At 37.1% G+C, this 22,838-nt stretch overlaps 4 protein-coding genes, 1 long non-coding RNA gene and 1 pseudogene across 9 annotated transcripts; 2 read left to right on the forward strand and 4 right to left on the reverse strand.

The window, feature by feature from the left end:
- Positions 16-1,880, forward strand: LOC18597565 (probable LRR receptor-like serine/threonine-protein kinase At3g47570). The gene is made up of 2 exons (XM_007026689.2): positions 16-956; positions 1,120-1,880. The coding sequence occupies exons 1-2, from the start codon at positions 20-22 to the stop codon at positions 1,524-1,526; spliced, it is 1,344 nt and encodes a 447-aa protein (XP_007026751.2). The 5' UTR covers positions 16-19; the 3' UTR covers positions 1,527-1,880.
- Positions 2,057-22,838, reverse strand: LOC18597566 (probable LRR receptor-like serine/threonine-protein kinase At3g47570). Of its 4 annotated transcripts, XM_018121679.1 has the most exons (5): positions 22,730-22,838; positions 22,464-22,531; positions 5,977-6,036; positions 3,089-5,729; positions 2,057-2,887 (listed from the first exon to the last, which is right to left on the reverse strand). In XM_018121679.1, exons 4-5 carry the CDS (start codon positions 5,709-5,711, stop codon positions 2,454-2,456), a joined length of 3,057 nt encoding a protein of 1,018 aa, XP_017977168.1. In that variant the 5' UTR covers positions 5,712-5,729; positions 5,977-6,036; positions 22,464-22,531; positions 22,730-22,838; the 3' UTR covers positions 2,057-2,453. The 4 variants fall into 4 exon arrangements, with proteins under 4 accessions (XP_017977168.1, XP_017977167.1, XP_017977169.1 ...); XM_018121678.1 differs by lacking the exon at positions 22,730-22,838 and having other exon boundaries at positions 22,464-22,596; XM_018121680.1 differs by lacking the exons at positions 5,977-6,036; positions 22,464-22,531; positions 22,730-22,838 and having other exon boundaries at positions 3,089-4,231; positions 5,186-5,835.
- Positions 9,163-12,969, reverse strand: LOC108662276 (probable LRR receptor-like serine/threonine-protein kinase At3g47570). The gene is made up of 3 exons (XM_018121676.1): positions 11,111-12,969; positions 10,229-11,055; positions 9,163-10,027 (listed from the first exon to the last, which is right to left on the reverse strand). Exons 1-3 carry the CDS (start codon positions 12,949-12,951, stop codon positions 9,594-9,596), a joined length of 3,102 nt encoding a protein of 1,033 aa, XP_017977165.1. The 5' UTR covers positions 12,952-12,969; the 3' UTR covers positions 9,163-9,593.
- On the reverse strand, positions 15,372-16,686 carry LOC108661898 (LRR receptor-like serine/threonine-protein kinase EFR). The gene is made up of 2 exons (XM_018120872.1): positions 16,677-16,686; positions 15,372-16,603 (listed from the first exon to the last, which is right to left on the reverse strand). The coding sequence occupies exons 1-2, from the start codon at positions 16,684-16,686 to the stop codon at positions 15,372-15,374; spliced, it is 1,242 nt and encodes a 413-aa protein (XP_017976361.1).
- LOC108662277 lies at positions 17,028-18,250 on the forward strand. Of its 2 annotated transcripts, none has more exons than XR_001928132.1 (2): positions 17,028-17,447; positions 17,795-18,250. It is a non-coding gene; the product is annotated as an uncharacterized LOC108662277 (long non-coding RNA). The 2 variants fall into 2 exon arrangements; XR_001928133.1 differs by having other exon boundaries at positions 17,028-17,440.
- LOC18597568 lies at positions 17,454-21,568 on the reverse strand (annotated as a pseudogene).

Raw genomic sequence — 22,838 nt, forward strand, 5'->3', positions numbered from 1 at the left:
TCTTCAGCGCCTTTCCCTGATGACTTTAAATCTTTCTTTCAATGAGTTTGAAGGCATGGTGCCAACTACTGGTGTTTTCAAAAATACAACTGCACTGTCGATTGTGGGAAACAAGAAGCTTTGTGGAGGTATACCAGAATTGAAACTGTCACCATGCAGAAACAGTAACTCAAAGAAAGGAACATTGTCACGACGACACAAGTTTATGATCGCATTTCTATCTGCATCAGTGGGGCTTGTGCTCATCGTGTCTCTTTTAATTGTTAATCGATTAAGAAAGCTGAAAAGAGAGCCTGCACTTCCTCTAGCATCTGCATCAGTCAAGAAGGAATTGCTTCCAAGAGTCTCCTACGAAAGTCTCCAGAAAGCAACTGATGGATTTTCTTCTGAAAATTTAATCGGTGCAGGCAGCTTTGGCTCTGTTTACAAAGGAATTCTTGATCAAAACGAAAACATTGTTGCTGTGAAAGTGCTCTATCTACATCAACCAGGAGCTTTAAAGAGCTTCATGGCCGAATGTGAAACTTTAAGAAATATTAGGCACCGCAATCTTGTAAAGCTGTTAACAGCTTGCTCGAGTGTTGATTTTCAAGGCAATGAATTCAAAGCTCTGGTCTATGAATTCATGCCGAATGGGAGTTTGGAGAGTTGGTTGCACCCGGTTCCAAATGCAGGTGGTGATGGCATGGAAGACGATCTGAGGATTTTGAGCCTCACCCAAAGAGCAAACATTGCCATTGATGTTGCCTGTGCTCTGGAATATCTCCATCACCATTGCCAAAAGCCAATCGTTCACCGTGATTTGAAGCCTAGTAATATCCTTCTGGACAACGATATGACTGCTCATGTCAGTGATTTCGGGTTAGCAAAGTTCTTGCTAGAAGCCATGGAAAGATCTCAAACGAACCAAAGCAGCTCAGCTGGGCTCAAGGGAACTGTTGGTTACGCTGCACCAGGTATCTTTCATTTGTCATTTTTACCATAAAATTATAAATTTATGGTTTTAAAGATACCAGTTTTTGCTGCATATGCATTGCATGTGGATAATTTAATATGTGAGCGACATATTTAAAATAATAAAAATAACAAACATTCTAACAACCAGAGAATGTTTTGTAGAGTATGGCATGGGAGGTATGGCTTCAACATATGGTGATATATACAGCTATGGGATTCTCTTGCTGGAGATGTTTACTGGGAAAAGGCCAACTGATGAAACATTTAAAGATGGACTGGATCTCCATAATTTCGTTAAGACAGCATTGCCTGAACGAATACTAGAAGTTCTTGATCCATTGTTTGTTGCAGGAGGGGGAGGGGAAGAAGAGGAGATAGCAAATGAGGGGGGTTGCATCCTTGTAGAAACGAAAAAGGACCTGCTGCAAAATAGCTTGACAGAGATCCTGAAAATAGGAGTTGCTTGTTCATTGGAACAACCCAGAGAGAGAATGAAACTTGGTGATGTTATCAAAGAATTGCAGCTGGTCAGGGGTCTTCTTCTTGGATCTGATATGACACAAAGATGAAACACTATTTAGAAATGAAATTCTTCTATTCTAGATTTATGATTTCATGTATAGACTTCGAAATCTCTGAGACTGTTACAGTTCTGTTGCAAGGGTCTGGGATTTTGGAAATGGAATTGGAAACTCTAGTTCAGACCCTTAGCTCAAGATCCAAACCACTAACAAAAAGAGTATCAGTGTAAAAAAAAATCCAAAGCAGATTCTCATATTTTGGTGTTCAAGACAGGATCCTACTCTCGGATAATCAAATTTACCTTAAACCTTGTTCTTTTTTACCCGATGTTGAGAAAAAAAAAAACATGTGTCCGAAAGCAGAGATTGTCTGATATTATTGTCCGAAAGTATTAGAGAATACATAAAGTCAATAATTGCCAAAAATCTATGGACTTGGTTGCACTTTGTAGAGTAAAGACATTCCTGTTTTTCAATTATTTCTGCAATTTCAATCCAAGGAACATTGTTAAACTTTTTCAAAGACAATATTTGCTAAGATAAAAGTTACATTTTGCTGAGAGAAGAAAACTACAAAATGAAGAAGATAGGTGCTGCACACAGTTTCATTTAATTGGAACATATATATATATAGTTTAATGCAAACTGCTGAAAGGAAGTTATCCTATTGGTGGAAACTAACCACCTGATCATTCAACTGCTACAAACGTGTTCAGCAGTTGGCTATGTGTGGGATAAAGTCACTAATCCACTATGCAAGGTTGATAAACTACAACTCCTATACAACTGCAAAAGGAAACTAACTAAAAAACAAACACTAGATATATGAAATGGAAGGCAACTTAAAAGTCTGGAAATAGATACAACTTAAACCAAAGATAAAAGGTCATGTGAATCAGTAGCACATGATTGTCTTCTTCTCCGCTTTCTTGGTGGCAAACTCCATGAACATTGGTAACCAAGCTCTGTGCAGAATCAAAAACCAGATATTGCAACTAACATGGCTTTGATATCAAGCAAGTTGTTCACAACAACAGTCATAGTCAGTCGCTCACTTGGCAATGTTGCAGCACAGGAGAGTCCGATTTTCATCATTGAAATCAAACATTCTTCTCTTCTCCTTACGGAACTGACATGAGAATTCTGGTTTTTAATTAATGCCCTCTCTTCTACATAATCTTCTCTGTTTCCTCTGACCTTCTTGTGAACATTTTCTTCTTCAAAAAGCATTGATCTGTCAACGATGTCCATGACATGTCCAGGCAAAGCCCTGTCAACGAACTCACAAATTCCGAGATCATCTTCAAAGCTGTCATCAGTTGGTCTTTTGCCTGTAAGCATCTCCAGTAACAGAATTCCATAACTGTAGGTATCTCCATGTATGGAAACTTGGCCACCCATGCCATATTCTGCAACTTGTAATGGACCACAATTAGCCATCTTTGTATTTATATACCAACAAACATATTTCAATGCAGTAAATTGTTTTAAGTTGTTTGAAGGTTGAAAATTAAAAATTTTCAACTACTTTTGCCTATGATTACCTGATTTATTCCTATAGAAATTGTTAATTATGAGGTAACAGTGATCCATCAACATGAAAATCATACCTGGAGGAATGTACCCCATGGAACCCTTTAGCCTGACTGACATAGTCTGACTCCTGGAGGCATTACTTGATGAATCAAAGATGAACCTTGCCAGTCCAAAGTCACCAACATGTGCAGTAATATTTTCATCAAGGAGTACATTGCTTGGCTTTAGATCGCAATGAACAATGGGTGTGACACAATGGTGATGAAGATAATCCAAAGCAGAAGCAATATCGATGGCTATATTCAGTCTCTGGATAAGGCTCAATCTCATGCTTTGGTACTGGTCATTACCTCCAGGATGCAGCCACTGATCTAGATTTCCATTAGGCATAAACTCAAATACAAGAGCTTTGAAGTCATTTCCTTGATGATCAACAGTAGAGCAAGCGGTTATGATCTTGAGGAGGTTGCGATGTCGCACACTTCTCAAAGCATTGCATTCATCAATGAAACTCCTAGATGCTCCTTGCTGTTGAAGGTTTAATACCTTAATCGCAACAACTGTTTCGTCTCTGGATATAGTTCCTTTATATACCGAACCAAAACTACCTGAACCAATCAAATTTTCTTCAGAGAAGCCATCAGTTGCTTTTACAATATCTGAGTAAGACATACATAATTGCCATTCCTTCGAGAATGATGCATTGGATTGACTCCCCGAGTTTCTTACTCGATGATATGAAGCATAGGAACAGAGAAGAAGAACAACAAATATGACTGCACCAGTTACTGGGATCACCACCTTGGGGGCAAGACGTCTTCCAGGACTTTTTCTGGTGCATGTGGGTAAATGTAAATCCTGGACACCACCACAGAGCTTATTGTTTCCAACTACAGAAAAGGCACTTGCATTTCCAAATATGCCTGCTTGTGACACTTCACCATCAAAATCATTATGAGAAAGATTCAGATGCTTGAGAAATAAAATCTTGCTGAGAAACTCGGGAATTTGCCCAGACAGGTTGTTGCGCGAAAGATCTATTTCTTCTAGACCTCTTAAAGACTTCAAAGATAAAGGAATTGTTCCTTCAAATGCATTACCTTCCAAATACAGGCGTTCTAAACTAATACAACTAGCAAGGCTGCTAGGAATCTCACCTGAAAGTCTGTTCTCTGCTAGGTCTAACTCCACAAGATTGTCCAGGTTAACAACTTCAACTGGAATTGAGCCGCTCAAAGAGTTGTTAGACATGGACAAAGCAATTGTAAGGGAAGAAAGAGCCAGAATCTCTCTAGGTATGGTGCCACTGAGATTATTACTAGAAAAATTTAGTACTAGCAAATTTTGGCAGTTTCCCAGGCTTGGAGGTATGCTTCCCTCAAATCTATTCTCTTCCATAAAAAGCCTTATTAATGCAGTTAAATTTCCAAGTGAAAATGGCATTGATCCTGAAAATCTATTATAATTCAGATGCAGTCCCTCTAAGTTTTGAAGCTTCCCAAGAACATCAGGTAAGGTACCTTCTAATTGGTTACCTTCCATTCCTAGAGAGTACAAATTAACAAGGTTTCCAATGCCAATAGGGATGGTTCCATTAATCAGATTCCTTCCTATGGTAAAACTTTTCAACTTGTCTGAAAGGTTGGCTATGGAGCTAGGCAGTTCTCCTCCAAAAAGATTCCCAGCAAGACCTAATACTCCTAGGGTAGAAATATTAGTCAAGGAATCGAAAAAGCTTAGGTCACCAATTTTCCCAGTTCCAAGTTTGTTTTCATCAAAATTTAGTCTAATCAAATGTCCAAGATTTCCAAGATTTCGAGGAATGGTCCCAGTCAGACCATTTCCTTGAAAGTCAATTATCTGAAGTCTAGAAGCATTTGACAATGAGACAGGGATAGTTCCTGTAAAATTGTTAACACCACCAGCAAATATTTCTAGATTAGGAAGAGTGAGGCCAACATCTGGTGGTAGATGTCCCTGCAACTGGTTTTGAGTGACAGAAAAGTAGTATATAGAGGAAATATTATAAATTGAAGGAGGGATAATACCAGATAGATAATTTCCATAAAGATGAAAAACTCCCAAGCCTGATAGCTGGCCAAGTTCATCAGGTATGGTTCCTTGTAAATTATTCTGTGCTAGTGAAAGAGCATGAAGAGAAGAAAAATTACCTATCCAAGTTGGGATTGTTCCTGTAAGGTTGTTAGCTTGTAGCAGCAGAAATTCCAACTTCGATAATGAAGCAAGCTGGTCTGGAATTTGCCCAATTAACCCATTGAAAGCAAGACGAATTATTACAAGTTCTGTACAATGAGTTAGATTAGTAGGAATTTGCCCGCCAAAGGAATTGTATGTCAAATTGAGATGCTGCAGGCGCAACAGACGACCGATTTCTTGAGGAATTTCACCACGGAAGTTATTGTTTACCAGGTTGATTCTGGTGAGGGATGTAAGGTTTCCTATGGAAGGTGGTAGGGAGCCAACTAACTTTTGATCCTCCAGGTTCAGAATTACCACTCTTCCATTCGATGGGCTGCAAGTGACGCCAACCCAGCTGCAAAAATGAACAGAATTGTTCCATGAGTCCATGACATGACGAGGATCTTGAGTTACCCGATTTTTGAAATCAAGCAAAGCTAATCGATCAGATTCATTTGCAAAAGCAGGTATCATTGCAGATTCCGAACACGAACTCATCCACAAAAGTAAAATCCCCTGAAAGAACAAACAAGTAAGCTTCATGCTTACTCCTAGAAAAAAATCAAAATTAAGAACCTAATGCCATATATCAAATTACGTAAAAGAGAAACAAATAGAGATAGAACTCATTGGAGGACCACACTATCCTGAAAATATCCAGAGATTTGAAAGTTCATCAACCGAGATGGTACAAGATTATTAAAATGATTAAACCTCTTTCTGTTTTGACTTTTGGTGCAAGTGAGTCATCTTGCATACTTACTCGTGGAAAATCTTCACTGGAACGAGACCAGCCGATGACAAGTTCAAGGATGGCCTAAACCTCCATATCTTTGCTCAAGATTGGCTAATACTCCGGACAGGGTAATTGAAGTGGCTGTTCCCACAATCCTGGAAGACGTACGCATGCACTTAAAGTTCAAGATATCGACCAGGCAAGCTCAAGAAGTAACATTCTAAAAGAAAAGCATGAAGATGAAAGATGTTATCAGAATATTGCAAGAAACTGTTCATCAAAGCATGAACATCGCTGATGTCAGGTTGTTGAAAAAATCTCTATATATATATATATATATATATATATAAGCTGGTCAAGAGTCATGTTGACAATCATATCACAGGATAGCTGCTTTTCCATCGTATTAGACTTNCTATATATATATATATATATATATATATAAGCTGGTCAAGAGTCATGTTGACAATCATATCACAGGATAGCTGCTTTTCCATCGTATTAGACTTTTGTGTTTTCGTGCAGTAAATGTGTCAGATACGATTAGATACGAAACACGTTATAATTATAAATAAGATATTATTTAATATTTATATTTTAAATTTAAAATATGTACACGTATACGTTTAATAAATTTATAATATGACACAATACAATTAACACACTTATTAAATGTATCAATATACGACACGATTAATAACACGTTTAACACAATTAAATAAAAATATTTATAATTAAATATAATTTTATTATTTAGATTTAAAATCTATAATTATAAAAATAATTATAATAAAATAAAAATAATAATAACATCAAATATAATAAAATTTAATATAAATAACATATATAAAATTCATTATCATATAATATAATAAAATACATAATTAACATCTAACCTTCAAATACTAATAATATAAAAAATCATTCATAATTTTCAATTGTAATAATTACATTATTATTTTTATAAAATTAAAAAAACTTATTAAAATAATTATTTAAAATTATTTATATAAGATTAAAATAATATTTAACTATTAATTTTTAATAAGTTAATAAACATGTCACTTATACACGTTTAAACACGATATCACGATAATGTAAACGTGTTTTAAACGTATTTGTCATGTCTAACACGTTATGACATCAAAATTTTCGTATTTTAACGTGTCAGATATGATTAGATACGAAACACGTTAAAATTTAATTCAAAACCTGTTTAATTCATGTCTTCTCGTATTGTGTTAACGTATCGCATTCAAAATTATCACATCTACATCATATTCACTACAACAAAAGATCAAAATTTTTAAACAGTGAGATATTGACGCTTCTATTTGGAAAACTATATGCAATTTTTTCACGGTTTCCTCCTAGAACACGAAGTTGGACTTTATTTTAGTAGGTAATTACTTGGGTATTATTTGATTAGGTGTGGCATCTTTTTATGGGCTGCTTGAAGTTTGCTGCAGAGAAAGAGAACTTGCTGCGCACAAAGGTTTACTTGTCAAAGTTGATACACAATATTTTGGTCATATAAAGCCTGTTTACTCATAAAATAATCCAAGCCCATGTACCAATTATTCGTCTCATTCAATTCCCAAAAGGAAAACAAAGGAAAAAAAGAGACAAAAATTTATTGTAAGGTGAGTTAGCGCCATTCAATTTTGTTTTTCTCTTTAAATTAATTTAAACCTAACAGTTTGGTTGATGGTACAGTGTGGGCTCAACGTGCTCAAATAAGCAGCTATAGATAGGATGAACAATAGTACTTCAGCACCAATCAGGAGGCCAAAGAATGCATGCATAAATTGCAGCATCAGTTTGAAGATTCCATCTTATCTGTCCACACTTGAACCTCAATTGACAAGTTGACATTCAGCATTTCCCTTCCTATTTTTAGGCACTTAATACTTTTATTTTTATTTTTACAAATTAGCATTAATAGGGATGGAAAGAGTAATTAAATTTACAGAGTAAGAGCTTGAATCAAGATATGTTTTCATTGTTGTTTTTTTTTTTTTTGAAATTTCATTTGTATTGAAGAAAGGGAGAACCTGAGTTCACCACTTACAACAAATTTTCAAGGTTATTTCCCAACAACCAGGGGTATACCATTACAAAATTCTCTCCTTGTCGAATTCCCTGTACACTTTCAGAAAGGAAACCACCCTAAACACCCACAGCGAAACCAGCCAACCCCACTAACTCTGGTTAGCCACTTGCACCCAAAAAGCACCCTCAGACAATGAACAAAATGAAAAGAGGACACCTAACAGTAAAACAGTCCCCTGCATCAACAGACACCACAATAATCATGCAAAGAAAGACCAACCAATGCACTACCATTACCTATCAACCGTATAGGGATGCCCCATCTTGAGCAACGCCATCATAATCATCATTGCAAGAGGAGCAGACCTACTCAAACTCACGGTTCACAGTTCATTTGCGGTTGATTGCCACATCTCTTGTTCTCTCTTCTCTGTTAGGTTCATCCGCCCAAATATTAAGCAGATCAATCTCCCTACCTATTCCAGATTTTGCAAGTTTATCAGCGTGTTGGTTGCCCTCCCTTCTTACATGCTTGATAGCCCATGTTTTCATTGTTGTTAATAGATAATTAGTTTATTATCGGGCCATGATCCATGAGAGAATGAAACTTGATGATATTATCAAAGAATTGCTGCTGGTCAGAGGTCTTCTTTTTGAATCGGCTATGACACAAAGATGAGACACCATTTAGAAATGAAATTCTTCTATTCTAGATTTATGATCCCATGTTTAGACTTTGAAATCTCTGAGACTGTTACAGTTCTGATGCAAGGGTCTGGGATTTGTAAATGGAATTGGAAACTAGTTCAGACCCTTAGCTCAAGATCCAAACCACCAACAATAAGAATATAAGTGTAAAGAAAAACCCACAGCAGATTATCATATTTTGGAGTTCAAGACAGGATCCTACTCCCAGGTAATCAAATTTACCTTAAACCTTGTTCTTTTTTACCCAAGAAAAAAAAACATATGTCCCAAAGCAGAGATTGTCTGATATCATTGTCCGAAAGTATTAGAGAATACATAAAAGTCAATAATTGCCAAAAATCTATGAACTTGGTTGCACTTTGTAGAGTAAAGACATTGTTGTTTTTCAATTACTTCTGCAATTTCAATCCAAGGAACATTGTTAAACTTTTCCAAAGACAATATTTGCTAAGATAAAAGTTACATTTTGCTGAGAGAAGAAAAATACAAAATGAAGAAGATAGGTGCTGCACACAGTTCAATTTAATTGGAACATATATATAGTTTAATACAAACTGCTGAAAGGAAGTTATCCTATTGGTGGAAACTAACTACCTGGTCATTCTACTGCTACAAACGTGTTCAGCAGTTGGCAATGTGTGGGATAAAGTCACTAATCCACAATGCAAGGTGGATAAACTACAACTCCTATACAACTGCTAAAGGAAACTAACTAAAAAACAAACACTAGAGACATGAAATGGAAGGCAACTTAAAAGTCTGGAAATAGATACAACTTAAACACGACATAAAAGGTCATGTGAATCAGTAGCACGTGATTGTCTTCTCCTCCACTCTCTTGGCGGCAAATTCTATGAACACTGGTAACCAAGCTCTGTGCAGAATCAAAAACCAGATATTTCAACTAACGCGGCTTTGATATCAAGCAAGTTGTTCACAACAACAGTCATAGTCATCCGCTCACTTGGCAATGTTGCAGCACAGGAGAGTCCGATTTTCATCATTGAAACCAAACATTCTTCTCTTCTCCTTATGGAACTTACATGAGAATCCTGGTTTTTAATTAATGCCCTCTCTTCTACATAATCTTCTCTGTTTCCTCTGACCTTCTTGTGAACATTTTCTTCTTCAAAAAGCATTGATCTGTCAACGATGTCCATGACATGTCCAGGCAAAGCCCTGTCAACGAACTCACAAATTCCGAGATCATCTTCAAAGCTGTCATCAGTTGGTCTTTTGCCTGTAAGCATCTCCAGTAACAGAATTCCATAACTGTAGGTATCTCCATGTATGGAAACTTGGCCACCCATGCCATATTCTGCAACTTGTAATGGACCACAATTAGCCATCTTTGTATTTATATACCAACAAACATATTTCAATGCAGTAAATTGTTTTAAGTTGTTTGAAGGTTGAAAATTAAAAATTTTCAACTACTTTTGCCTATGATTACCTGATTTATTCCTATAGAAATTGTTAATTATGAGGTAACAGTGATCCATCAACATGAAAATCATACCTGGAGGAATGTACCCCATGGAACCCTTTAGCCTGACTGACATAGTCTGACTCCTGGAGGCATTACTTGATGAATCAAAGATGAACCTTGCCAGTCCAAAGTCACCAACATGTGCAGTAATATTTTCATCAAGGAGTACATTGCTTGGCTTTAGATCGCAATGAACAATGGGTGTGACACAATGGTGATGAAGATAATCCAAAGCAGAAGCAATATCGATGGCTATATTCAGTCTCTGGATAAGGCTCAATCTCATGCTTTGGTACTGGTCATTACCTCCAGGATGCAGCCACTGATCTAGATTTCCATTAGGCATAAACTCAAATACAAGAGCTTTGAAGTCATTTCCTTGATGATCAACAGTAGAGCAAGCGGTTATGATCTTGAGGAGGTTGCGGTGTCGCACACTTCTCAAAGCATTGCATTCATCAATGAAACTCCTAGATGCTCCTTGCTGTTGAAGGTTTAATACCTTAATCGCAACAACTGTTTCGTCTCTGGATATAGTTCCTTTATATACCGAACCAAAACTACCTGAACCAATCAAATTTTCTTCAGAGAAGCCATCAGTTGCTTTTACAATATCTGAGTAAGACATACATAATTGCCATTCCTTCGAGAATGATGCATTGGATTGATTCCCCGAGTTTCTTACTCGATGATATGAAGCATAGGAACAGAGAAGAAGAACAACAAATATGACTGCACCAGTTACTGGGATCACCACCTTGGGGGCAAGACGTCTTCCAGGACTTTTTCTGGTGCATGTGGGTAAATGTAAATCCTGGACACCACCACAGAGCTTATTGTTTCCAACTACAGAAAAGGCACTTGCATTTCCAAATATGCCTGCTTGTGACACTNTTTTCAACTACAGAAAAGGCACTTGCATTTCCAAATATGCCTGCTTGTGACACTTCACCATCAAAATCATTATGAGAAAGATTCAGATGCTTGAGAAATAAAATCTTGCTGAGAAACTCGGGAATTTGCCCAGACAGGTTGTTGCGCGAAAGATCTATTTCTTCTAGACCTCTTAAAGACTTCAAAGATAAAGGAATTGTTCCTTCAAATGCATTACCTTCCAAATACAGGCGTTCTAAACTAATACAACTAGCAAGGCTGCTAGGAATCTCACCTGAAAGTCTGTTCTCTGCTAGGTCTAACTCCGCAAGAATGTTCAGGTTACCAACTTCAACTGGAATTGAGCCACTCAAAGAGTTATGAGACATGGACAAAGAAATTGAAAGGGAAGAAAGAGCCAGAATCTCTCTAGGTATGGTACCACTGAGATTATTACTAGAAAAATTTAGTTCTAGCAAATTTTGGCAGTTTCCCAGGCTTGGAGGTATACTTCCCTCAAATCTATTCTCGTCCATAAAGAGCCGAGTTAATGCAGTTAAATTTCCAAGTGAAAATGGCATTGATCCTGAAAATCTATTATAATTCAGTTGCAGTCCCTCTAAGTTTTGAAGCTTCCCAAGAACATCAGGTAAGGTACCTTCTAATTGGTTGCCTTCCATTCCTAGAGAGTTCAAATTGACAAGGTTTCCAATGCCAACAGGGATGCTTCCATGAATCAGATTCCTTCCTATGGTAAAAATTTTCAACTTGTCTGAAAGGTTGGCTATGGAGCTAGGCAGTTCTCCTCCAAAACGATTTCCAGAAAGACCTAATACTTCTAGAGCAGAAATATTAGTCAAGGAACCGAAAAAGCTTAGGTCACCAATTTTCCCAGTTCCAAGTTTGTTATCGTCAAAATTTAGTCTAATCAAATCTTCAAGATTTCCAAGATTTCCAGGTATGGTCCCAGTAAGACCGTTTTCTGCAAAGTCAATTATCTGAAGTCTAGAAGCATTTGACAATGATACAGGGATGGTTCCTGTAAAATTGTTAACACCACCAGCAAATATTTCTAGATTAGGAAGAGTGAGGCCAACATCTGGTGGTAGATGTCCCTGCAACTGGTTTTGAGTGACGGAAAAGTAGTATATAGAGGAAATATTGTAAATTGAAGGAGGGATAATACCAGACAGATAGTTTCCATAAAGATGAAAACCTCCCAAGCCTGATAGCTGGCCAAGTTCATCAGGTATGGTTCCTTGTAAATTATTCTGTGCTAGTGAAAGAGCATGAAGAGAAGAAAAATTACCTATCCAAGCTGGGATTGTTCCTGTAAGGTTGTTAACTTGTAGCACCAGAAATTCCAACTTCGATAATGAAGCAAGCTGGTCTGGAATTTGCCCAATTAACCCATTGAAACCAATATGAATTATTGCAAGTTCCGTACACTGAGTTAGATTAGTAGGAATTTGCCCGCCAAAGGAATTGTATGACAAATTGAGATGCTGCAGGCGCAACAGACGACCGATTTCTTGAGGAATTTCACCACGGAAGTTATTGTTTACCAGGTTGATCCTAGTGAGGAATGTAAGGTTTCCTATGGAAGGTGGTATGGAGCCAACTAACTTTTGACCCTTCAGGTTCAGAATTACCACTCTTCCATTCGATGGGCTGCAAGTGACTCCAACCCAGCTGCAAAAATGAACCGAATTGTTCCATGAGTCCATGACATGAAGAGGATCTTGAGTTACCCGATTTTTGAAATCAAGCAAAGCTAATCGATCAGATTCATTTGCAAAAGCAGGTATCATTGCAGATTCCGAACATGAACTCATCCACAAAAGTAAAATCCCCTGAAAGAACAAACAAGTAAGCTTCATGCTTACTCCTAGAAAAAATCAAAATTAAGAACCTAATGCCATATATAAAATTATGTAAAAGAGAAAGAAATAGAGATAGAACTCATTGGAGGACCACACTATCCTGAAAATATCCAAAGATTTGAAAGTTCATCAACCGAGATGGTCCAAGATTATTAAAATGATTAAACCTCTTTCTGTTTTGACTTTTGGTGCAAGTGAGTCATCTTGCATACTTACTCGTGAAAAATCTTCACTGGAACGAGACCAGCCGATAACAAGTTCAAGGATGGCCTAAACCCCCATATCTTTGCTCAAGATTGGCTAATACTCCGGACAGGGTAATTGAAGTGCTGTTCCCACAATCCTGGAAGACGTACGCACGCACTTAAAGTTCAAGATATCGACCAGGCAAGCTCAAGAAGTAACATTCTAAAAGAAAAGGATGAAGATGAAAGATGTTATCAGAATATTGCAAGAAACTGCTCATCAAAGCATGAACATCGCTGATGTCAGGTTGTTGAAAAAATCTCTATAAGTATATAAACTGGTCAAGAGTCATGCATGTTGACTATCATATCATAGGATAGCTGCTTTTCCATCGTATTAGTCTTTTGTGTTTTCATACAGTAAACGTGTCAGATACGATTAGATACGAAATATATTATAATTAAACATAAATAAAATATTATTTAATATTTATATCTTAAATTTAAAATATATATACGTATATGTTTAATAAATTTATAACATGACACGATACAATTAACACGTTTATTAAACGTATCAATATACGACATGATTAATAACACGTTTAACATAATTAAATAAAAATATTTATAATTACATATAATTTTATTATTTAAATTTAAAATCTATAATTATAAAAATAATTAAAACAAAACAAAAATAATAATAATATCAAATATAATAAAAATTAATATAAATAACATATATAAAATTTATTATCATATAATATGATAAAATACATAATTAACATCTAACCTTCAAATACTAATAATATAAAAAATTATTCATAATTTTTAATTGTAATAATTACATTATTACCTTTATAAAATTAATAAAATTTATTAAAATAATTATTTAAAATTATTTATTTAAGATTAAAATAATCTTTAACTATTAATTTTTAATAGGTTAATATACATGTCACTTATACACGTTTAAACACGATACCACGATCAAGTAAACGTGTTTTAAACGTATTTATCGTGTCTGACACGTTATGACATCAAAATTTTCGTATCTTAATGTGTCAGACAAAATTAAATACGAAACAAGTTAAGATTAAACTCAAAACTTGTTTAACTTATATATTCCCGTATCGTGTTAATGTATCGCATTCAAAATTATCAGATCTACATCAGATTCACTATAACAAAAGACCAAAGTTTTTTAACAGTGAGATATTGACGCTTCTATTTGGAAAACTATATGTAATTTCTTCACGGTTTCCTCATAGAACACGAAGTTGGACTTTATTGTAGTAGATAATTACTTGGGTATTATTTGATTAGGTCAATGAACGCGTGGCATCTTTTTATGGGCTGCCTGAAGTTTGCTGTAGAGAAAGAGAACTTGCTGCACACAAGGTTGCTTGTCAAAGTTTTTTTTTTCTTTTTTATATTGGAAATTCGCGCAGGGCCCAACTACCCTGTAATTGTTTTATTAATAATCGAAAGAATTAAGTACATTAGGGAGGGAGACATAAATCGAACCTCCAGAATTACATAAGATCGAGAAGAATGTGGAAAAGTATCTAAAAATGAAAGTTTCATTTTATGTGCATATTTCTGAATACAATTAAAAAATTTCAGTGCTTCCATATTACAAGTGTATAGATTATCAACATAATAAAAAGAGCAAAAATAAATTAGGAATACTACTTCTTTACATTTATTTAAAACGAACATAAGGTAAATTAGATTTATTTAATCTAATCATTCCTCTGAGCTCACTTTCGGCTTGTGAAAATACATGCAGATTCTGATGTGTATGCCCCCGATTGAAGACATAGTTAGCAGTTTGATTTTCTTCTTTATGAATGTGTGAAATCCGATAGGAAATGGCACTCAAGCAGTTATGGATAGATGCCAACAAATATTGAGTTTGGGAGGAACCTTTATGAAATGGTTAAAGGCATTCCCTTCAGGGGGAGCAAAAGGTCTTTTTTGTGGCATCCCCCTCAGGACCCACCGTCTAGGTATTGTATGGTCTGAGTTTATTCTTTGGGCCTCGTTGTAGCAGTTCTAGCCCATGAAGTTGAAATGGTTAAAGGCGTTTCCTTCGGGGGATCTTAGGTTCGATCCGCGAGATCCGAAAAGTTTATGGGTCAGAACTGCTACAATGGGACTAAGAGAATAAACCCAAATCATACAATACCTAGACGTAGGCCCCGAGGGGGATGCCACACAGTCCCTCTAAGTTTTGAAGCTTCCCAAGAGCATCAGGCAAGTACCACCTAATTGGTTGCCTTCAATTCCTAGAAGGTACAAATTAACAAGGTTTCCAATCCCAACAGGAATGCTTCCATGAATCAGATTCCTTCCTATGGTAAAAATTTTCAGCTTGTCTGAAAGGTTGGCTATGGAGTTAGGCAGTTCTCCTCCAAAACGATTTCCAGAAAGACCTAATACTTCTAGAGCAGAAATATTAGTCAAGAAATCGAAAAAGCTTAGGTCACCAATTTTCCCAGTTTCAAGTTTGTTATCTTCAAAATTTAGTCTAATCAAATCTTCAAGATTTTCAAGATTTCCAGGTTTGGTCCCAGTAAGACCGTTTTCTGCAAAGTCAATTATCCGAAGTCTAGAAGCATTTGACAATGATACAGGGATGGTTCCTGTAAAATTGTTGACACCACCAGCAAATATTTCTAGATTAGGCAGAGTGATGCCAACATCTAGCGGTAGATGTCCCTGCAACTGGTTTTGAGTGACAGAAAAGTAGTATATAGAGGAAATATTGTAAATTGAAGGAGGAACAATACCAGACAGATAATTTCCATAAAGTTGAAAAAATCCCAAGCTTGATAGCCGGCCAAGTTCATCAGGTATGGTTCCTTGTAAATTGTTCAGTCCTAGGGAAAGAGCATAAAGAGAAGAAAGGTTACCTATCCAAGTTCGGATGGTTCCTGTAAGGTTGTTAGCTCCTAGTTCCAGAATTTTTAACTTTGATAATGAAGCAAGTTGGTCTGGAATTCGCCCAATTAACCCATTGTAGCCAAGACGAATTGTTGCAAGTTCTACACAATGAGTTAGATTAGAAGGAGTTTTCCCGCCAAAGGAATTGTATGTCAAATTGAGATGCTGCAGGCGCAACAGACGACCAATTTCTTGAGGAATTTCACCACGGAAGGTGTTGTTCACCAGGTTGATTCCAGTGAGGAATGTAAGATTTCCTATGGAAGGTGGTATGGAGCCAACTAACTTTTGACCCTCCAGGTTCAGAATTACCACTCTTCCATTCGATGGGCTGCATGTGATGCCAACCCAGCTGCAAAAATGAACAAAATTGTTCCATGAGGCCATGACATGTAGAGGATCTTGAGTTACCCGATTTTTGAAATCAAGCAAAGCTAATCGATCAGATTCATTTGCAAAGTAGGTATCATTGCAGATTCCGAACATGAACTCATCCACAAAAGTAAAATCCCCTGAAAGAACAAACAAGTAAGCTTCATGCTTAAGGAAATACCAAGTCCTAGAAAAAAAATCAAAATTAAGAACCTAATGCCATATACGAAATTATGTAAAAGAGAAACAAATAGAAATAGAACTCATTGGAGGACCACACAATCCTGAAAATATCCAGAAATTTGAAACTTCAACAACCTAGATAGTCCAGATGATTAAACCTCTTTGTGTTTTGACTTTTGGTGCAAGTGTATCATCATGAATATTGAATTTAAACCATTCCTTTAATGCTATACAGTTGAAAATTTGTTCAAGCGCTGGAATTGCTTGATAATGACCCAAGAATTTGACAGTCGAGTTTCCAGGGTCGCATGAGACAACCGTTTTATCACCTTGTTTTTTGAACTTCTCTTTCAGGGGCAGAAGATTTCTTCTTCTCTATTTAATGCTGAAGGCTTGAGTTTACCTCAAAATTTAAAGACGTCGGCTCTAGTGGCTTATTCTGATATGGAAATGGAGCATTAAACATTGGTTAGGTTTTGATACCCAGGAAAAAGAAACTTGGACCAGAAATGGCTTAACGGGTCCTCTCAGATTTTCCCACTTTGTTTTCGAGGAGCAATATAGGTTGCCAAGGTTTCACCAGACGGAGACACCTGCAGCTATACGTGGCATCTTACTGCTGGAACTATAAAGGGGACCAACAGACAACAGATGACATGTTTCAGTAACGGCCTCAGCCTCCATGGCTTGGCCCAGATGGAAATTCCAGACAGGAATGATGGGAAATCAAAGATGTTACAAGGGGATTGCAAGATGAGGCAGACATGATGGCTGATATATCAGCTTTATGACTTGTGCTAAGTCACTCTCTCTCCCTCTCTCTCCCATGATTTCTTGTAAATTTGTAATTCGACTTTTAAATTATAATCACCATCACCCTGTACCCTTTGCCTCTTTCTTTTCAATTACTTCAATGGAGTAATACTTAACACACCCTGAAGAACTCCAGATAACACTATTTCACTGATTTGACTAGTTCTCAATCAATAAATCATCGTTATATATTTACAAAGAAACCTTTGAAATTCTAAAATGATATTTATATTTTTTTTCCCATTTTTAATAGGCTAAATCTGAAGGCCTGAGCTGCATATTTGGTATAGTCAACGCCTTCTCATCCTTCTTTCATTGTTTCTTTTTAATTTCAGGAACCTGTCTTTGATATCATTCAATTTATTGACGACAAAAGTCATAATCATCCGCTCAGTTGGTGATGCTGCAGAACAGGAGAGTCCCATTTTCATGACAGGAACTACGAATTCTTCGACCATGCTTGCAGCACTGACACGGGGATGGGGTTTCCTCATCATGATCAACTCTGTCTCTTCTGCGTTCTCTTCTTCGGAAAGCATAGATAGGTCAACAACATCCATGACATGTTCGGGCAAGGCTACTTCGACGAAATTGTGAAGGCTCTGATCGTCTTTGAACATGTCATCTGTTGGACTTTTACCTGTAAACATCTCCAGTAACAGTATCCCATAGCTGTAAATATCTCCGTGTATTGAAGCTTGACCACCTATGCCATACTCTGCAACTTGTAACAGATTTTAATTAGTCATTGAATTTTGGCAATTTCATGTGTGCTAATGTACACACAAACATGAGTTTTTGAGATTTAACAATAGTTAAGTATTGAATAAAATGAGATTAATCAGGTTGAAATCATACCAGGAGGAATGTACCCAATGGAACCCTTCAGCTTGATCGATATGGTTTGATTGCTGGAGGGATTATCTGATGAATCAAATAAGAACCTTGCCAATCGGAAGTCACCAACATGCGCTGTCATATTTTCATCTAGGAGTAAATTGCTTGGCTTTAGATCACAGTGAACAATTGGTGTTTCACACTGGTGATGGAGATAGTCCAAAGCAGAAGCTACATCTATGGCTATATCCAGTCTCTGGATAAGGCTCAACTTCTTAGTCTGATACCGATCATTACCTCCAGGATGCAGCCACTGGTATAAGCTTCCATTGGACATAAAATCAAATACAAGACACTTGAAGTCATTTCCCTGATGATCAAGACTAGAGCAAGCGGTTATAATCCTTAGGAGGTTTCGATGTCATACACTTCTCAAAGCATTGCTTTCATCAATAAAACTCTTAGAAGCTCCTCGCTGTTGAAGGTTTAATACCTTAATCGCAACAATTGTTCCATCATTGGCAATATTTCCTTTATATACAGAACCCAAACTACCAGAGCCAATCAAGTTTTCTTCAGAAAAGCCATTAGTTGTTTTTAGAATGTCTGAGTAAGACATACCTGATCGCCATTCCTTAGAGGAAGATGGAATGGAATGACTCCTTACTGAACTATATGTAACAAAAGAACAGAAGAGAAGAAATATTAACGTGACTACATTGATGGTGACAGAGATTACTATCAGGGTGAGATTTTTTCCAGAACTTGTGGTAGAGCATGGAGGTAAATATAACTCTGAGATGCCACCACAAAGCTTATTTTTCCCAAGGATGGAAATGACACTTGCATTTGCAAATATGCCTTCTTGTGACACTTCACCCTCAAAATCGTTGTAAGAAAGATTGAGATGCCTGAGTGACACAATCTTGCGAAGAAATTCAGGAATCTGCCCAGACAGATTGTTGTATGAAAGATCTATTTCTTCTATACCTCTTAGAGATTCCAAAGATAAAGGGATTGTTCCTCCAAATGAGTTATGCTCCAAATGCAGACTTTCTAAACTAGTATAACTGCCTAGGCTTTCGGGAATTTCACCAGACAATTTATTCTGGGAGAGGTCTAGCTTTTCAAGTTGGTCTAGTTGACCCACTTCTACTGGCAGTGAACCAGTCAAAAAGTTATGAGAAATGAACAAACATTTTTTAAGGGAAGAAAGACCCAAAATCTGTATAGGTGTGATGCCAGTGAGATTATTGCTTGACAAATTTATTGCAAGCAAATTTTGGCAGTTTCCAAGACTTGGAGGTATACTACCCTCAAATTTATTATCATGGAGATACAGCCCATTCAATAGAGTCAAGTTACCCAATGAAGAAGGTATAGACCCTGAAAATCTGTTACCTTCCAAATTCAATTCCTCTAGTTTTTGAAGCTTCCCAATAACAGTGGGAACACTGCCACTGAAGTAGTTCCTTTCCAATCCTAGAATGTACAAACTAACAAGGTTCCCAATCCCAATAGGGATACTTCCACTAATCAGATTCTCCCCCATGGTCAAACGTTGCAACAGGTTTGAAAGGTTAGTTATGGAGCTTGGCAATTCTCCTCCTAAACGATTTCCGGCAAGACCCAACACTTCGAGAAAAGAACAATTAGACAAGAAATTGAGAAAGCTCAGGTCGCCAATTCCCCCGGTTCCAAGTTGGTTGTCATCAAAATTCAGTCTAATTAAACCTGGCAAGCTCCCTAGATTTCCAGGCATGGTTCCAGTTAGACTGTTATTAGTAAAGTCAATTATTTGAAGTCTAGAAGCATTTGACAATGATACCGGGATAGGTCCCGTAAAATTGTTAACACCACAAGCAAATACTCCCAGGTTAGGAAAAGTGAGACCAGCATCTGGTGGCAGATGTCCCTGCAACTGGTTTTGAGCGACAGAAAAGAAGTATATTGAAGAAACATTATAAATTGGAGGAACAATACCAGACAGATAATTTCCATAAAGTTGAAAGTATCCCAAGCCTGACAGTTGGCCAAGTTCAGAAGGTATGCTTCCTTGTAAATTGTTCATTGACAGGACAAGAGAATGAAGAGAAGAAAGGTGACCAATCCAAGCGGGGATTCTTCCCGTAAGGCTGTTACCTGTAAGGCGAAGGATTGCCAGTTTTGATAATGTGCTTAGCTGGTCCGGAATCTGCCCAACGAACTCATTGTAAGAAGTATCAAGTACTCTTAAGTTCTGTACAGTGAGTTAGATTGGTAGGAATTTTCCCGGCAAAAGAATTGCGTGTCAAATTGAGAAGCTGTGGGCGCAAAAGACGTCCAATTGCTTGAGGAATTTCACCATGAAATCCATTTCCTTCCAGGTTGATTCCAGTAAGGAATGTAAGGTTTCCAATGGAAGGTGGTATGGAGCAACTACTTTATGATTCTCCAGGTTTAAAACTACGACTCTTCCGCTGGATGGGCTGCATGCGACATCAACCCATTTGCAGAAAGGAACGGAATAGTTCCATGAGTCCATGATCTTCAATGGATCTTGGGTTACACGGTTTTTGAAGCCCAGCAAAGCCAATCGATCAGACTCAGTTGCATTTGCCGAACTGGGGGACTACAGCAGATTCCAAACTCGAAATCATCCATGAAAGAAGAATCACCTGAAGGAAATATGAGGAAAAACATCTAGAATTCATGCTTTTGGGAAAACAAGAGTCCTGGTATACATTTCAATAAAGCAAAAACGACAACAGTAGTCCGGGAAAAGAAGCAAGCCAACATTAATTTGGCGTAGTAATGCATATGAAATTTCGGTTGAGAAACGATGAAAAGGGAATCTCAGTTGAGAACGAAGACAATTTTGTAGGACCGCAATAAATGGATGAACAGATCTTTCTGGTAACGTGGGCTGAACATTTAAGGACGGTAAAAGCTCGACAGCTATGACGTTTCAGTTCAAATCCAGACTATGAAATCGACAAAGACGTTTCGTTGGCTTGCAACTAGAAAATTTCATGAAACTCAGAAAAGATAAACAGGAAGCATACAGTGTTCTGGTTCTTCCGCTGTAAAAACATTGTGAAGAAACCATTGATGGAACATTGAAATTGAACACAAACTGGTATGAAACCGCCTGCTTGACACTGCTGATTTCCTTTTGCTTTGAGGGAAGAATGATTTCATATGCCTGAACTCCTGAAAATTGATGACAAAGCTTTGATTTTGGGTTTTCCATTCCCATTACAAATTTCCAACCGGCAACAGTTCACTACATGTGCATGTCATTTAAAATCAATGGTACTATAAGATATGCCTCATTAAATGTAGTTTGAATTTGAGGTTGTAATAAGATCTCTTAAGTGTTTTTTAAATTGCAAGTTGCAGATGCAGATCAAAGTATATAGAGATGATTGTGTACCCCGAAAGAAAAATATCTGGGAAGGTGGCCATTACCCTTTCCCTCCAACAACACTCATTTAAGATGTGGGGTTCTTTTTCGTAAAAACTGGAGTTGAAACATGTGGATTGTTACACACTTTTGAGCCTGGAATGCTTGGTTGCAGATGGGCATTCTTTATGTAGATACGTATTCATGGACTTTTCCGCCAGCTTAAGTCCAGCCTCTTCCAAAACGGGCTTTCTGCAAGGATCTTTTCAGTCAACAAAATGATGTCAATGTTTTTCCAAAAGGGTATGGACAGTTTGAGCAAGCTATCCAAAGGCCCAAACCTGAATTAAGATGGGCTTTAACTAGCTCAATAATACCAGTTCCACTGTTAGTGGTAGAATCTATCAGAGAGCAAAATGTCAGACCAAATCCTTAGAGCTTGAATTCTGCATGAGTTTGGACCTAATTATGACTGGTAATTCCTTCCAGGGAACCTCTAGCTTCATCTCTCCGGAAATACTCCAAATTTTCTTGGTTTCTTTTCCTTTCTGAAAAGGTTAACCTTTCCTTTCAATTCCTTGAAGGGGCGGTTTCAAAAGAGAGAGTTAGAAAAGTACAAGTTCAATGGCAATCAATGGAAACGATATGCTTTGTAGTTAAATTCCAGAATTTTCATTTACACATCTGTTCAATTCACAGGCTCCGAAAAAAATCATGGCAGCACCTGCTTTCAAATTTGTCTTAAGCATCTGCTTGAGTACTGCTAGTTGCTTATCCTAAACCTCCATATCTTTGCTCAAGATTGGCTAATACTCCGGACAGGGTAATTGAAGTGGCTGTTCCCACAATCCTGGAAGACGTACGCATAAACTTAAATTTCAAGATATCGACCAGGCAAGCTCAAGAAGTAACGTTCTAAAAAGAAAAGCATGAAGATGAAAGATTTTATCAGAACATTGCAAGAAAACTGCTCATCAAAGCACGAATATCGCTGATGTCAGGTTGTTGAAAAAAGTTCTACGAAATATAAACTGGTCATGGCCTTTACCTGAGGCTAAGAGTCATGCATGTTGACAATCGTATCATAGGATCGTTGCTTTTCCATCAAATTCAGTGTAACAAAAGACCAAAGTTTTTAAACAGTGAGCTCTTGAAGC

The sequence above is a fragment of the Theobroma cacao genome, chromosome 5 (genome assembly GCF_000208745.1).
Source record: "Theobroma cacao cultivar B97-61/B2 chromosome 5, Criollo_cocoa_genome_V2, whole genome shotgun sequence".
Taxonomy (NCBI): domain Eukaryota; kingdom Viridiplantae; phylum Streptophyta; class Magnoliopsida; order Malvales; family Malvaceae; genus Theobroma; species Theobroma cacao.

What these genes read in the sequence shown, in the direction of transcription:
- LOC108662276 (XM_018121676.1), bottom strand. Translation starts at nt 12,951, where the DNA reads ATGAAGCTTACTTGTTTGTTCTTTCAGGGGATTTTACTTTTGTGGATG. An exon ending in ATATTTGGAAATGCAAGTGC is followed by an intron (nt 11,056 to 11,110) that starts CTTTTCTGTAGT and finishes AAATGCAAGTGC; the next exon opens with CTTTTCTGTAGTTGGAAACA. An exon ending in CATGGGGTACATTCCTCCAG is followed by an intron (nt 10,028 to 10,228) that starts GTATGATTTTCA and finishes TACAAGTTGCAG; the next exon opens with AATATGGCATGGGTGGCCAA.
- LOC18597566 (XM_018121677.1), bottom strand. Translation starts at nt 5,756, where the DNA reads ATGAAGCTTACTTGTTTGTTCTTTCAGGGGATTTTACTTTTGTGGATG. An exon ending in CATGGGGTACATTCCTCCAG is followed by an intron (nt 2,888 to 3,088) that starts GTATGATTTTCA and finishes TACAAGTTGCAG; the next exon opens with AATATGGCATGGGTGGCCAA.
- LOC18597565 (XM_007026689.2), top strand. Translation starts at nt 20, where the DNA reads ATGACTTTAAATCTTTCTTTCAATGAGTTTGAAGGCATGGTGCCAACT. An exon ending in TGTTGGTTACGCTGCACCAG is followed by an intron (nt 957 to 1,119) that starts GTATCTTTCATT and finishes AATGTTTTGTAG; the next exon opens with AGTATGGCATGGGAGGTATG.